General features: G+C 40.5%; 1 protein-coding gene and 1 long non-coding RNA gene across 4 annotated transcripts in view; one reads left to right on the plus strand and one right to left on the minus strand.

Annotated features, from left to right (window-relative positions):
• The window catches only part of LOC111851325 (uncharacterized), a 55,118-nt gene that overhangs the window by 12,067 nt on the left and 28,646 nt on the right, over positions 1-14,405 (minus strand). The gene's annotated exons all lie outside the window — the stretch shown is intronic.
• LOC140578555 (interferon gamma-related-like) lies at positions 9,458-11,332 on the plus strand. The gene is made up of 5 exons (XM_072700063.1): positions 9,458-9,466; positions 9,751-9,819; positions 10,191-10,262; positions 10,356-10,559; positions 11,246-11,332. The coding sequence occupies exons 1-5, from the start codon at positions 9,458-9,460 to the stop codon at positions 11,330-11,332; spliced, it is 441 nt and encodes a 146-aa protein (XP_072556164.1).

The raw sequence follows: 14,405 nt of genomic DNA on the forward strand, positions 1-14,405 counted from the left end.
TCCAAACTGACACAAATAAAATACTTTAAATTAAGAAAAATATATAACCTTTGTCATTTGACTGAAAACTACAAACTATGACCAGTGAAGTGAAAAGATGGAAGGTTTTACTACATTGTTCCAGATTTTGTGCATTTGTTTGAATCAGACTCCCTCCAGTGGCAAAAGTCAATTATTCACACAAATAGGAAAGTGAAAGTAAAAGTCTTAAAATGGATTAGTACGTATTGTATTAGAGGCCCTGTTTACACTTGGTTTTAAAATTCATCTTCGGCAGTCAGATCACAAGTTGACACCTTGCTATTTACACCTGCGTCTATCATGTATCTCCAAGGTGTCCAGCGGACCACCTGCACTCAGATATCATTAACATTCCGCGCAAAGCATCAGGACACTTTAGCGATTACACTACAAAAAATCTGTGATCAAACGTGTCCCAGAACATCTTGGCAAGTGGTTTGAATGATTGGATCACAATTCACCTTGGTGGGCGTTTACATTTGTGATCCGATCACCCTTGATGCATTTTAAAACCAAGTGTATACAGGACCAGGAAGTCAAACAATTATAAGCATTTATAATTCAGCAGGCTATATAATTTATCTTTTCTTATTACCATTTTAGTTTGCAGCACATCGACTTATATTACATTATTAGATTTGATAAATCCAAAACATGCATTTAAAAGGAAAAATTTAATCAAGAGGTTTTTACTAGTATTTAAAATACCATGTACTGGGTGCTGCTCGCTGTTCCCTTCGTTTGCTTTATTCTGATTATGTAAAAGGCATCAAAGTGATGCAGTGAATAGTGCTGTAGTTTCAAACCTCCAGTGTTGTGAGGTTTGATTCCCACCCTGGATTCTTTCTTAAATTGCATGTTCTTGCTCCAGTGCTCCAGTGCTCACTCTGGCTTCTTCCTGCAGTCCAGAAACATGTACTTAGGTGAATTGGTGTGTTTATGCTGCCCTTATTGTGTGACTGTCTAAGTGTGTAGCCTGCAATGGACTGTCATCCCATCCGTGGCATCCTCTGTTTTGTGCGCTATGCATCATAGGATAGATTCTAGGCTCACCATGACCCTGTCCTGGATACGTGGTCATAGAAGATGGATAGACGATCATATATAAAGTAATAAGCCATTATTGATATTTTATAGGGCATTTAACACTGTATCATTCATTTTTTCTGGTTATTTTACAACTGGCAGATTTTTTGAGAAAGCAGGGTCAACCCCTGGAGTGATTCGGTTTAAGGGCCTTGTTCAGGGGTACAATGGTGACATCTTTCTGCAAGCCAGAGGATTTCCTAAACTGGAGAGCCACACAGTGCCCCCAAAGAGAAACTGTGCTAGCTGAGGATTGGACTTCCTGCACAGCATGTGAGAACTCTACCACCAGATCAGCAATGCTTCGGCTACACGGCTCATCGGCTACACTGATCCGGTCATATACAGGCTAATAATTGCTCTATGGCTTTTACCATATATAGCAGTGTTTATCAATCCGGTCCTTGGGGACCCACAAACAGTCCATGTATTTGCTCCCTCCAAACTTCTGGGGAGCAAAAATGTGGAATGTCTGGCAGGGACCTTGGGGGGAGCAAAAACCTGGAACAACTGTGGGTCCCAGAGGACCGGATTGGGAAACACTGATATACAGCATATTACATAGGCCAGGTTGGCCACTGATCAAGGTGTATTAATCTATATCAGTTAACCAACCATTTCCTGACAAAAATAGTACTTATGTAAATATTATAGGCTATGACGGGCTGTTTAAACACTACCCTATTGTGAAGCTCATTAAACATTCCTTAACCTGACTTTGACAACTGCAAAACAGTGTTTAAATGTTTCAGGAAATGGAGCCATACCTGAGTCTACTTCAGACTGTAATTAAAAAATGTTTTTATCTCTTGGTTGCAATTGTAGTGGTATTTGGAATGAACAGATGCATACTCATGCTTTTTTTTCAGAAAATGTTTTTAGTTTAGCCCATTGAAGCTGCTTCCAAATACTGCACAACAGCCTTAAGATGTCACCCTTGAGTAGGTGATGAGCATACACCTTCCAGTACACTGTATGATGTACTGTATTCTGTAGATATGACACATATCAATAGCTGTAAGTCAAATGATTACATCATCTATTACATGTATGCATTTTTTCCTATGTATAAAAAGTTGCAATACATTTATTATTTAAGTTTAATTCTAAATATTAGGTCTCTTAGAATTTATAACAAAAAGCAATTAAGAGCAAATTTACAAAACTGACTCAATCCACAGAATACGATTTTGAGAAAATTCCTCTGGACTTAGTGAGCTTTGAAAATGTAATGAAAGTTATTTGTTGGATTATCTGAGCACTGAATGAGTTCTGCTTCTCAATACTGCAACATATGATGAGGAAGCCTGACTTTAGGTCATTGGCTGTTTATACCAATTATTATATCAAAACATATTCAATTGAAACTTTTCAAAAGTCACAGATGCAACTCCATTTATTTACAAATTTCAATAAATGTTTTGGTCTTTTTTTTTTTGTCCAAAATATTTTTTTCAGTAATTGTATTTGTCCAACAGTATTTTTTTGATCTAACGTTTTGAAACATTACTGCTAGTGGCCATTTAGCTTTGCAAACTTGACTAGGCCTATTTAAATTAAAGTTGCTTCAAATATAGCAGTGACTATTGCCTTCAGCCATGTAAGACAGGGGGTGGGGGGTCTTACCCAGAAAGGGCCGTTGGCTTTGCGGGTTTTTGCTGCAACTCCATAATCAGATTACTAATTAGAAGGCTGATTGGCTGAAGAGTCCTCACACCTGGATTTGAACAGCTGACCTAAAGGTTATCCAAAAAACCTGCATACACACAGGGCCTTTGAGGATAAGATTGCCCTCCCGATGTAATACAAATAAAATTTCAAACCATAGCAGAATTTGTAAGGATATCATATAGGATTTTGTATGTTTTTTGAAAGTATATTATTGCATAGAGTAGCGTTTATATTACAGATTTTATATTAGAAGCGTGTATTGAAGTTTAGTATATGCAACAGAATTTTACAGAAGGCACTAATGCTCTCAGTGTTATGGACTTAAGGATTTCATAGCATGCAATTTCCAGTAATGTTTGGTTCAACCCAGGAAGTACAGGTGTTATATAGCAATATATAACCATCATCATCATTACCACATATTTCTTTTTGATTTATTATTATGCAGAGCGTGTATACTATACATGAATTTTTAAAAAAGAAAACCTTCCAACCTCGCCAGCTTAAATGAGCCTGTTTAGGGCCAGATGCTGCATATCGCAGAAACCATAATAAGCGGTTACCACACCTTGACAAGTCATTCCCCTCCTTCATATTGTGTTTGCCAACGTTAAAGTGCATCACAACAGCACAACATTGAAGTTTCAGCCCGGAGGACCACGCGCTAATTCAGCAAACCGCAACGTGTTTCACGGAAAGAAAGAAAGAAAGAAAAAATAAACGCGCTCCGCTACCACAACACTCGCCCTCCTCACTGGAAACGCTGTTCGCTCACAGTAGCCTGGGAGAGAACGTGGAGGGCGCTGTACTGGCCGCGCCCTAATAAGTAGGCGCTAATTATGAATGAACCTTTAGCTTGCAGAAGCGCAAATGACGTTTAGTGTGCACTTTTGATTTTCTTTCAGTTTGAGCTCGCCACAAGGCGAATAACTTATGGGTGAGAAACCACGAAGGCTTACGGGAAAAGCTAAGAAAAAAATAACATCGTATGTTTTCTGCACGGTTTTGCAGGGGGAATTTCAAAGGGTTATTTCTGAAGGCAGAGCATAGCTTCTTGAGAACGCATGTTAAAATCCAGACAGTAAAAGAACATAGGTTGCAAGAACCACAACGGTTAGACAGATCATGCATTTAGTATACCGGCATTATCTATGAGCAGTAAATGGGGTGAAGCACATCTTTAAAAACTATGATAGAATGGCGTCGGTCAAATGAGGTAACAGATCAGCAGTGGCCTCAGACCTACAGGGTTAAACACCACCTGTGCAGGCCAGCAGGGCACACTGAGCAAACTGGAGGAGTGTGATGTTGACCACTGCCAGTGGACAAAAACAAAGTCGACAATTATGCAGACTCATTTCAAATTGGTAAAGGAGTTAGACTGGGTATTCACATTCCCCATGGCAATCTCAGGCAGTATTCCCGGAGCAATTTGGGTTAAGGGTGGTTGGGTTAAGCGTCACTGTTATTAGGAGATTGAAAGAAGAGTGAATAGGTGAGAATGCAGCAAATCTGAAGGGAAAAAGGTTCCGATCAACTAACCTTACTGTTCTCATATACAGCTACAAAGCATCTTTAATTCTAATACTTAACATTATCATGCATTATGAGGGTATCTGCGGTGCATTATAGATAAGAGCTTCATAGAGCATTCATAATGCATAATAAACATAGATATAAGTTATAGGCATGTGTACAGTATAATACTTTATGAATGCATTATAATGCATTATGAAGGTATCGATAATGCATTATGTTACCCGTTTATTTATTTAGCAGATGCTCTTGTCCAAAGAGACAAATGTGCCAGGCCTAGATGATGCACTGCAAGCATGCAGCTGCCAAGCAGTAAATTAAGCTAGACTGAGCTTTAAGTAAATAATGCCCAGTTACACGTATAAAATCAAGAAGAGTACAATTCAAGAACCTAATAGGACTGTTTATGTCAAAGACATAATGCAATAGTAAGAGCACTGAGGTAACATTAGAGACCAGCACAGGAAGATAGATTGGTGTAGGTTAGGAGAAGAGATTGGTCTTAAGCAACAAGGGGGGTTGACTTCATCATAACAACAATGAGTGTGCCATGCAGACCAAGAAACAAGGCAGGACATCCTGTGCAGGGTCACGGGGGTCCGGAGTATTTCTGGGAAGATACAGACAGAAGTCAGAGAATAACCCAGGACAGGACGCCAACACATTGCAGAAAACCATTTATATCACTTATATGAGTCAACATTGACCTGATGGTGCTTAATAGTAATTGCTAATTATTGCAAAAAGTGGTGGGGTGGGTAGCCTGATTCGCATGGGTGTAGATTTGGGTTCAGACGGTAGAGACATGTCCTAACCAATATTTTGGGAGTTTAGGGGGGAGGGGGGTCCCTACCAATGTTGAAGCTAAACCTACATCTTGGTCAATTCATGCCTTATGCTTTCTAACACTATAGATTCACTACATTGGATAAAGAGTCAAGGCCCATAATCTCAGCTGCTCGCCAGGTGCTGGACACTGACTCATTAGTCTGACCCCGAAACTTGCTCTCACCTGTATATACACGTGTGCTGGTTTCTCTCAGGGAAAGCAAGAGGGGATGTGCAAGAACTACGAAATCAACCCATCAAAATGATTACCCCTATTGCTATTACAGGTAATGTTAATTCCCCATTTAGTTAGCCTTTTGCAACTGCACCACTGTCTTTAATTCCTCTTATAATAATCATTCAAATATATTGATTTTGAAATCAATGCACATTAGCATTTAAACATAAAAATGAGATTATCTATAAATGTAATGCAGACATGTGTATCATGCTTATATTTAATCGATTAATCAATATCAATGATATTGCAAACTATATTCTTTTGGATTACCGTGCAGGAATTGCAGTTTAGTGCAGTGAGATATGCAGCAGTGCCTCACACAAAAATCTATTGTGAGTATCTGTTAAGAAATAGATGTGGGATTTTCAAAGGATTTGAACCACCACAGATAATATTGATTAATACAGAATCAGTAGGTATCAGGGTGTATACTAAGTTTTGAGATTTGCTCAAGTTGTCTTTTGCGTACCATATAATGTTCTTGTGAGTATCTGTTTGGAATACTCCTTATTTCTGTGAGTATAAGAGAGGCCCTAGTGATCTCAGAAAATAATCCCTTAAATTTCTGATGCTGTCAGTCCTCAGAGTTACCTGCTGAATCAAATCTGGTAAACGCTGCATAAGTCATCATCTATTAACCTCTGTGTACTGTATGTTACTCCTTGTACTTTGTCTGTTAGCTGGACTCAGATCTTTAGCCTACTGTGGGTCTTGCTGGTCCCCAAACTATGACCTTGGTTTGGTTCCTGTTTAATACTTGTTGTATCCTGAGTTTCTTGGTTTTACTTTTTGTTCCTGACCTCCTTAGTTTGCCTAACAATGATACCACAGACTTTGCCAGATTCACTCTGTCTCCATCCCAGCCCGTTGGCTCTGTGGCCCATCCCGTTGTCCCAACTGCTAACCTTTGCTTGCTTGAACATGTCTTGAACCTATTCCCACTGGCAGCTCTACTGCCAGGGTATAGCCAACACTGAGTGTGGGTCTACACCCACAGGTCTCCCAAGATTTATCCTTCTGCCATCAGCAGCTAAAGTCCAGGTTGTAGAAGAAAGCTAAATAATCATCTAAGAGTGTACTTCTACTGCTACAGAGTATCAAACAACTAGGTACTGGTGGAATGGTCTTTGGAATCCTCACATTATTAGCATAGAAGAATATAAGAACAGCTAAGGCAGCACTTTCCAGCACTTCCAATGACAATCAGAATTAATCTGTCAGCAGCTGTACAACCTGCAGTTCAGACTAGGTAATTGACCAGAAGCTAAGCAGGTTTGGGCCTGGCCAGCACTTGGGTGGGAGACCAACAAGGAAGGTTGCGTTGCTGCTGAAAGAGGTGTGGGTGTGGCCAACAGGTTAGTCTGTCGTGTGGTCTGTGGGTTTCCCAATGCCCCAGTGCAGTGATGGGGACACCTGTGCCATAAAATGGTGCCATTCTTCAGATGAGACATAAAACTGAGGTCCTGACTCTCTGAGGTCATAATAGATCCCTGGGCATCTTTTGAAAGAGTAGAGGTGGTACCTCGATGCCCTGGCTAAATTGCCCACTGTGGTCCTTTCAAATCTGGCCTCCTAATCATCCCCTATACCTAATTGGTGCATTCTCTCCTGCCCCTTCATCACCTTAGCTGGTGGTGAGTGTACTGACTCAGAATGGCTACTGTCACATCATCCAGGTCGGTGCTACACAGTGGTGGTGGTTCTAGTGGCTCCCCATTGGTTCTGTAAAGCGTTATATAAATGTTACTTTTACAAAATGCACTTTCTATTTTATAATGCACCAGAGAAATGCCAGTTTGTCAGGTATATCGTCATGGATAAACATTATGGGTATAAAATACAGGTTAGTAAGCATGCCCACAGACAGAATAATCTGTCCCAGCCTCCGGTGTCAGAATCATATGTGGTAAGTTATTTCCTTGAAAAGGAAGTCGACTTATGTTTCATGGGTCTTTTAACACCCCCGGTCTATAAAAATGACTGCATCAGCCATCTAGGAATCACATTACGTGAACAGGAAAGAACTGTTTAAAAATGCATTTTTTTTGGCCCATGATAATTTTAGTTGGCATTTCTATCCTAATATCTGTCAAAGAGTACTCCCTGAGTTAGGCAGCCATGCGTCACATCACAGCACACTCTGGTTGGCACTTCATCAGAGATGCTGCTTTCTGCAGCTATAGATGACATCACTCCTATGTCCTCTGTTCTAGGAGTATACAGTATATGGAGAATCAGATAACATTTAGTAACACCCAGCTCTCTCCTGAATTCCTTATTTGTTAAGGATGGCTTTTAAATTCCTCTCCTCACTCATTGCATATATTGTAGACATTGAAAAGTCTAGTTCAGGGGTCGGCAACCTTTTTAAAGCAAAGAGCCCTTTTTTCTTAAATATCTGAACCAAAATTTACATTGAGTTGCAATGGGTAGAGAAGGGGGTTTGAGATAAGATTTTTAATGTGATATGGGCATATATGCATTTAACACAAAAACAAAACTTAAAGTACTTACAAAAAATAAAGAAAACCAATTTCGGGGGGCATCTCAGTTTTAAATCACTCGGACGCGTAACAGCGCAAAGGTGACTAATATTACAACATTGTTCAGTTCTGTAGCGATAGTCTTCACTCTCAGCCCTTCTTTCGTTCGGCTCTGCAGTCATCTGCCCTTCACTCTCCACTTTACTACTGTAACTGTACTGACCGAGCAGTGCAAATGTAGTCACTACTCGAGTAGTGATCAGCTCTGATCAAATCTGACAAAAGGCCAGCAAGTCTGTGGTGATCACATGACGCTCAAAGAGCTTTTTCCTTAATGAGCATGCCCAGAAGGTAAGGGGTTTTGCAGCCAATGGGCCTTACTGATTTCTCCCATAACCAAAAAAGAAGGTTTTGTTTACTCTGTTGCATTATATTTGGCTTATTCCCTTAAAAGCACAACCACTAATGCTATGTCTGTGAGAGGTGCTGTCCTTAATATGGTTTCAATGAACTTGCTCATCAATTTAGCAAAATACTAAATTTCGAAATTCTTTGCGGTTGATGTGCAGGGCACTACAGTATATACAGATGCATTTGACTGCATTGTTAACACTTAGCTAAGGAATGCGACACCTTAGCCACTGCAGTTTCAGGAGGTGAGAGTGTCCTAGTGAGCCGCAGACCCAACAAATCCGTAGCTAATCCCCAGTTCTACTTAAGCGCTGTACGGGAAATGATTCTCATCTGTCTTTATAGCTTATTTAGCCATATGATATACTTTGTTGTCACATGGTAACCATCGAACACCAGTTAACCAAGCCACTACTTCATGAGTCATAGATTTGTTGGTATTTCTGGAACATGTTAGTATGACATTTAAAACCAGTAATACTTCTAATGATTTTTTTTTTGTTTTGCAATTACGAGTTACACTGCACTGCCATTTTTCACATAAGTGAAAACATTTGAATGCTCGACCAGAATCCTTGCAAGAAAAGGAAAGATGCATAAATGTAGAAGTTACTTTTATTTACAATAAATTGCTCTTCAGGATGTATAGTGGCAGCTCACATTCAAACCACAAGGCAAAGACAGTGCATAGCCACAAGCAACTTTGCATGGGTTGACACAGGAAGGGGGTCTTTACATGTTACACTTTTTACAAAGTACTCTAAACTAGCTATTTAACACCATATAAAGAAAACAAAATAGCACTATTGCTACAGACCATTCAAAATAAACTAGTTATGTATTTCATAAAACATTCACTACTGCTTTGTTGCTTGCTAACACACCACCCCAACACTTTCTCAAGACAGGTGGCAGTTATAAATAAAAAGATTGCCTTCTAAACTGCAGCGCCAAAGATGTTATTGAGAGCATCAACCATTGTGTTTGTGCATTTCAGTTATGTCAGAATAGTGCCTCATGTTACTAGAAAGCCAAGGGCAGACAGTCCATCGTCTTCTGCTGACACCCAACAAGTGTTACTTACGAAAAACACCCCATGAAAATGTGGCCACAGAAACATACATGATGACTTTCCAAGGAATCCATCAGCAGCATCTTGTGCGAGGAACCTATGCATAGCATGACAGGGGTTTGTGATTTAAAGGAAACAACCTCCAAAGAAAGCCACAGAAGCCAAAGCGCATCCCCTATAACCTCAGGTTCAACTGTGCATCAGTTCAGGGCATCTCTCTAAAAGCTATAAAAACCAGAGTAGCTATTGCAGAAGAACACGAGTGCAGAGTGTGCAGTTCTGGTCTGTACTACATTGGTTGCCCAACCGTCTTTGTGTCAAGTGACCACCGAAGCTTTGAGTCAATGAATCACAAGTGGAGCCTCGCTGTATTATTTGGAACGCTTTTGGCATTTTTTCAGGTAGTAAACAGCAAGGACTTCATTTCAGAAAGAATGTCAGCGGACATTGAAAGGCTGAGTAAGCACTTTGTAAGTATTAATACGGTATGTGCACATTAATAACATTACGTAAATGTGTGATGTCACGTATAACTGCACCTGTTTCTCCTTTGATACAATTTTGCATCTATTATGCTCTGTGTGCTAATGATATTGGTCAGTTTGATTGAAGAAAACTTGTATTTGGTAAGGACGCTCTCATATGGGAAAGCAGAAAATGAGAAAAAGATGGATTTTCGTTTTTATCAGAGACAAATTAGCCAAAATTCTCTGAAAATGTGCCTGATAATAACAAGACAAGTAGACCAGTTTATTAGCATTTAAATGCATGCATCAAAACTCATAAAAACTAAGGTCAAACAATTCAAATGAATTGTCTAATTACTGTATCTTTTTTACAGAATGTTACCGATGACTTATTTGGAAAGTCCATTTTTCTCAAGCACTTAATCAAACAGAATGGCGACGCTGAGGTGATTGCTCATTGAATATTCTTGCTCTCGCTGATTCTGGATCAGGCTTAAATACCTCATTAAAACCAGATTAACTTTGGTTTCCCTTGCCAGGACACCGAACAGAAGTTACTGATACAAGAAATTCTGGATGTTTACATCAGCATTCTGTCCAACATGAAGAGCCGCACTGAGGACAATGACATCAAGAGCAGCATTATACACATCATGGACAGGGTGAAGAAGCTGAAGAATCAAGTGGATCAGCAAAGGGAACACCTGCTGAAGAGACAGCTCCAGGATCTATGGGCCGTCCAAGTAATATGAGCATGCTACCGCCTCCTACATGTTAGGGTGCAAAAATACACCCTGGACTCCATAAAGCCAGAGTTAGTCTATGGCAAGGGTCTCCAACTCCGGTCCTGGAGAGCTACTATCCAGTAGGTTTTCTGTCCCACTTGGCTTCTGATGAGCTACACCTGTTCCTGGTATTTACCTGAGAACAGGTGTGGCTCATCAGAAGCCGGGTATGATAGAAAACCTACTGGACAATAGCTCTTCAGGACCGGAGTTGGAGACCCCTGGTCTATGGTATTCGAGCATTTTGGTTACGGTTTTATCCACGAGGACTGAACACAGACCAAAAAAATAATGCAGATCCACTCTGAGCTTGGGTTCACCTTGACACACCAAATAATTCTGCAAAACAAATATTACATCAGGTCAGGTTGGTGAGCATGCACTGATAGAGCGCATAGGGAATTATCAAAAAGCAAGTAGCTTTGCAAGCCCTGAACAAAGCATCTAAGGAGGTTTCTTCCTTCTAGGGAGTTCTTCCTTGCCACTTTTGCATCTGACTTGCTCACTTAGCGCTCTGGGCAGGGATAACGTGAAGCGATTTGAAATAATGTTATGTTGTGAAAATGTGCTATACAAAAAAAAATTGAATTGAATGGAATGTTCTGTATAACTCATAACTTGGCTTCTGTCTTCCTTTGCCTCAGACTAGCGACTCAGTCGTCCAGAGCAAGGCGATTCGAGAGCTCATAACAGTGTTCCAGAAAGCGTCAGAGCTGGGGATCCAGACCTAGAAGATGGCATACGAGCAACCAACTGAGCAGCATGGAAAAGAAAAAATATGAGAGCAAACTGAATTTGATTGCACAATTGTTATGTTTTTAATGTGTACATGCTTATTTATACCAATATTTATTTTATTTAACATATTTACAAAATGTACTGTACCATGTGTTCATTACTGTCATCAATAAACCAGATTCCATGTAACTTGAACTCAGTGTGGGTCAGGCATGAAAAGTTTTGATGAGAATGATAAATTTAATAAATTTGAGTAAAAGATGATGAAAAATGTTGATTAGTTTTTATTTTGGAATTCTAAAAAAATAATTCAAAAAACTTTTGCAGAGCAAAACAAAAGAACATAAAATGAAAATTCATATAGTTTTCATTATGATATGCTGTTGCTAAAGTTAAGGATGCAACAATACCCTGTAGTTCAGATTGAGTATGAGTATCAATACTCGCTTTGTGATACTCACCAATACTGATACCCGTTAGGGCTGTGTGATGTTTAAAACAAATGTGAAAGCAATAATTTTGAACCCCTCCCCCAGGAAATAAAGAAAGAAAATGTGAAAACAGTATACAGATAATCTGTTAAACAGCTGGTGCCAAGACTTGCCACCTGGGGGGGGGGGGCTGATCATGGGTTTTTAGCCTCTGTGGAAAACGATGGATCGGCGGGTTAATTATGATTTAAAAACATGTCACTCTAAAACCTTCAAAGCAGTGGTTCACAAACTTTTCAGTATATTGTAGTGCCGGCGAGATGGCTCTGCATTGTGGAAGCCATTTGCTTTTCCCGGCATGCACACAAGCCTTGTGTGTATTTGTTATTGTAAATACTTGTGCTCATGTCCCTGGTTTATGCAAGTGTGATTACCTGCCTCGTCTCGTTTCTGCCGTTGTGATGCCTGGGCCAAGAGCCACATTGGTGTTTGAGGTGGGATGCCAGAAAAGGTCCCACTGGTGCTACTGGAACGGGCTCTCCACAACATCCTTCTGCAAGTCTGCTCCAGCCCGGCAGACGTGCGGGCAGCAGTGGGACACCTGGTCTAGAGAAGTGGCAATGGTGGTTTCGCGCAATGCCGACAGGGGATCACAGGCTTTGGGATAGGAAGCTTGTCTGTTGGTGCTACAGGAAGAGGGGCCACCGGGCACGCCATTGCCCGGAAGACTGTACTAGGTCCACCAACAGATGAGCTGAAAGCAGTGTGATTAGGGAGGCACCGCTCCGTTCTTTTGAAAACCCCTGGACCCGTGTGTCCTGAAGCTGCCCCTACCAGCTCACTGGTCCCCTGTTGGAGACAATGTCGGTGACCAATGAAAGTGGCCGTTACTGTGGACTCCAACTGCTCACTAGTCAACAAGGGTTCTCCTCTCACCAGCTGACAGGAGCATGACCGCAGCAGTGAGCATGACCGACCAAGGCAGCAGGCAGAGGTTGCTCTGCTTGGCCGTGAGGAGGCATGCTGCAGCTGGGAGGCCTGGCTGGCTCAGGAGCGCTGCAAGCTGGATGAGTAGCGGGAGCGAGACCCTCAGGAGCAGGAGTGGTTGTGTGAGTCTGCAGAGCAGCTACAGTGGCTGTGTGGCGAGCTGGCCAGCTGGGAACAGGAGCGCATCAGCCAGAGGCGGCAGACCGAATCAGCGGAAGTGATTTTTGTGATATGCATAAGCTGATTTTTATGAGATTCATAAAGCAAAGGAGGAGTTAAAAATTCAGCTAAAATAAACTATAGCCAAATAGAAATTTGGTATATTAAGTAGTGCCGTTTCAAACGATTATTCTTTAAACGATTAATCTAGCAATTATTTTTTTCGATTATTCAACTAATCTAATAACTAATTTTTCGATTGATCTGATGATAAATTTATTGATAAACAATTATTTTCAAGTTAGTCATTTAATACAATTCACCCTCTCCCCCACACACACAAATATGAAATTCTCATTAACATTTCAATTTATTAAAACATTTCTTAAACATTAGAGCATTATTAACAAAAAAGGCAAATCTCAAGAGATTCAATAGGATTTCTATGTTAGACTTTAGTTAATAATCACTGCAATAGTTTTTACTTAATTATTTCAGTACACCAATTTGACTTTAATGTTGAAATAGATGCTAAAACATGGAATGATTTCATAACTAGAGAAACATGTTTTACACTAGCAAAGGTAGTTTATAGTTAAGCTTACTTCAGTGAGCAAGGAATGATTTAGGCTACAGTGTGTAAGAGTAGTCGTAAATGATCATTTGTCTTACATGACAGAATAAGTAAACAGAAAATATAAAACGGCTGAAACAGCGTCATTAACGTCAGCTACAGTAGAAGTGCAAAAAAGGTGTCATGACTGATGTATTCCCAAACTTTGGAAGACCGCGTTTGAGCCTTTTTTTGCTGCGTGTTTCTGCAGAAGCTCCGGAGCTCTGCTGGTAGACGCAGCCGTGTTGCCTAGTGCGCGGGCGGCAAATTTCCTTTTTGCAGGGTGGCAGGAGAGGTCTCATTAATATTTATGAAAGAAGTGCTACATGATTGGCCAGTGTATGCCAATCATATATTAGCCTTACAAAATAGTGCGGCACTGCTGGCACCGGTGATATTAGACAAAATTATATCGGAATTCAGTCTATAATTGATATAGTTTAAACGGTGCCAGCAGTGAAACAACTAGCCAGTTTATTAGCAGAACAACTTTGTATTGTAAATGTTAACCCTGCTGCAGGTCCAATAAATAAAATATTGTAGCTCTCGAGTGGCGAAGAGATCATCAGATGGACAGTAAAGTTCAGTTATTAGCAGACTGTTTTACAACAACAAACTTATTTTTGTATAGCGCATTATCACAACATTACGTCGTCTCAAAGCGCTTTACAGCATCCCCACCCAAAGCCCCCAGTGAGTAAGCCATAGGCGACAGTGGCAAGGAAAAACTCCCTAGAAGGAAGAAACCTTGGGAGGGACCAGGCTCAAAGGGGGAGCCCATCCTCCAGGGAACAGCAGATTCTTGTGCGATTCTTAGGACAGCGTTAACGTGCTCCCGAGGGGATAAAGTACTTTCCCTTACGTTTAGCTTATCAC

The sequence above is a fragment of the Paramormyrops kingsleyae genome, chromosome 1 (assembly GCF_048594095.1).
Source record: "Paramormyrops kingsleyae isolate MSU_618 chromosome 1, PKINGS_0.4, whole genome shotgun sequence".
NCBI classification, from domain to species: domain Eukaryota; kingdom Metazoa; phylum Chordata; class Actinopteri; order Osteoglossiformes; family Mormyridae; genus Paramormyrops; species Paramormyrops kingsleyae.